The following is a 2,506-nucleotide window of genomic DNA, read 5'->3' on the forward strand; positions in this document are numbered from 1 at the left end:
CAAAAAATAAACTGTTTCAAAAACCAAGAAAAAAAAAATCAAACAAAATTCCACTCTCACATTGCATGTTCTTGGACAATATCAATCACCAAAGATGAAAATCTTGAAAATGAAAAAAACCACAACAAGCTCCTCCCAGACCTACTGAGAAGGAGTCACCATGTACACTATTACAGTGTGCTCTTGCCAGCCTCAGAGGTACCTCCCCAAACAGCCTGCTAACACAGACTTCAGCTACCACCATGCGCACTACCACTCCTCTCTCAAAGCCATGGAGTGCTGTGACTTAGGCCCTGTCCTGGGATTCATTGAGTCTTCAAAACAACCCTGTATCATTATTTTCGAAACAAAGAAACTGAAGTACAGAGACACAATTAGCACACAGCATACAGGGGTAATTTTAGAAGAACTAGGCCTAGGCAAACTTGCAAAGCAAGCAGCAATTGGTTTCTGACCTACTTGCCCTAGGTCCCCACAGATTTCTCAGCACACCAGGCATCCAGCACACCTTGCACTGCAGGTATTCACTCAGTAAATGTGTTCCTTTCCTTTCTTTGGTTTCCTTCTTTCCAAATAGCCTACACAGGGAAGGCCCCCCCAAACCCCTTTTTTCTTTTAAATCACATCATTCTTCTAAATTAACTGTTAAACAATCCTTACTAAGGCATTACCCAAAACCAGTATGCTGGGATCAGGAATACCCTCCTCTGCATGCCTGGCCTGATGGCTATCTCCTTCATCCTGCAGGATCCTCCAGATGCATGGAGCTCACAAGGAGGCCTGCTTCCCCTTAACAGCTGCTTCCCTGCAGGTCTCAGCTGTTGAAGGCAATCCCCACAGTAGAACAGATCCTGGCACGAACACAACTCACTTCACTCAGGTCCCTGCTCAACTGTCTCCTCTTCAGTGGCCTTCGGTGACTCCCTGTTGAAACATATTTGTCACTGTCCCATGAGATTTATAATTATTTTCTTATCCCCTGTCTTCCAATTAATAAATGCATAAGGGCAAGCCCTTTATCTTGATTACTGCTTAATTCTGCACCTAAAACAGGAGCTGGCCCAGAGAAAGCTGCAATGTTTGCTGAGCCAACTGCCAGCCAGAAGGCCTTTCTTAATATTCTGGGGAGGTAAATCTCCCAGAAAATACTGTCTCGACTTGACTGGATCGAAGGTGGACAAAGAGGAAGAAGAGAGAACAGAAGTAAATCTTAATATGCTAAATTGTGGGAAGAATATTTAGCAAAATCCTGGGGTTTTCTGTCTAGGTTTAAAGAGTAGGATCAAAATGCAAAAATTCCCAAATGTTTTAGTTTAAACATGGAGAAGCACAACAGAGAAAGCAGCTGTGGGAAATCTTGGCAATCACAAACCTTGTCCTGTTTTGTTTTGAAAGTGCTTAAGGGAAAAAAGTTAAGAGTCTGTCAGGTTTTAGATTACAATATCCTATTTATTATCTGACCAGATGCCCAATACCCACTCAAAGTCAGAGTTAATTTCTACAACCAGTATTGATTTCCTCACTCATTGCCCTGTCCCTTCCCACAGTTCACCTGTTTACTTAATCTAGCCCGGTCTAACAGGGTGACAGGCACCAGTCACACACCAAGCAAACAGGAAAAGCCTGTCTCCAACTAAGAAACTGATTGCAGGCCCACAAAGATGGAAGCATGAAGGCAAGGTTTTTGTTTGCTTTACTGAACCCCAAAAGACTGTTAAGGTAAAAAATATTCTAAGGGTGCCCTGCAAGTAGATTTTAGTAGGACTCACTGATTGAAAAGGAAATCGATAAAACACCAACCCTACAGATGTTACCAAGCACTTCAAATGTATGGCAATTTCTTATCAACTCGGTCTAGAAAAAAAAAACAAACCCCCAACTTGTTAATAGGCTAACAGCACTGTAATACTGTACTTCCGTCATATCACTTAAATAATATTTCATCTATTCAGGTCACATAAATAGCCTTTTCAAAAAGCTGGTGGTTTGTCAAATAGGAAAGTAAAATAACTCCAACATAATCTCATATGACAGTGAGTCAGTTTTGAGGATTGCTAAATATTTTGTTAAGGCTCAAGAGATATCTGCCAAACAGCAAATATTCCAGTTTTTAAAACTTTCCGATTAAAAAAAAAAAAACAGCTGTTTTGAGAAGAGGAGGTAAGAAAACAATCCCAACATAGTTAAAAAACAAAATAGGTATTACCTCATCTTTAAAAATAGCTTGCTTTCCAGCTCTGGGTACAGTCCTCGGCAAGCCCTTAAGGAGGTACGGCAGGGGAAGCTGGAGAGGTGCAGGGGAGCTGGACCCCTCTGCACCTGGGTGCGCTCCCGCGGCGGCTGCGCACGGCCAGGACGGGTGCCCGCACGTGCACCGCGCCAACCGGCCCCACGCTCCGGGGCCCGCGGCACGCGAGCCGCGCCCGTCCCACTCGACCCCGCCGTGGCCCAGAGCGCACAGCACGCCCACCCAGCGCGGGCTCCGTCAGGCCTGCCGCCCGGCGCC

The 2,506-nt window shown here is 44.7% G+C and overlaps 1 protein-coding gene across 1 annotated transcript in view; it reads right to left on the reverse strand.

Moving 5' to 3' along the window:
• The window catches only part of B3galnt2 (beta-1,3-N-acetylgalactosaminyltransferase 2), a 41,650-nt gene that overhangs the window by 36,538 nt on the left and 2,606 nt on the right, over positions 1-2,506 (reverse strand). Inside the window, exon 2 of the mRNA XM_015504371.2 lies at positions 2,320-2,491. Coding sequence (XP_015359857.1) covers positions 2,320-2,491 — 172 coding nt within the window. The remainder of the gene's footprint in view (positions 1-2,319; positions 2,492-2,506) is intronic.

Source organism: Marmota marmota, unplaced genomic scaffold (assembly GCF_001458135.2).
Source record: "Marmota marmota marmota unplaced genomic scaffold, marMar, whole genome shotgun sequence".
NCBI classification, from domain to species: domain Eukaryota; kingdom Metazoa; phylum Chordata; class Mammalia; order Rodentia; family Sciuridae; genus Marmota; species Marmota marmota.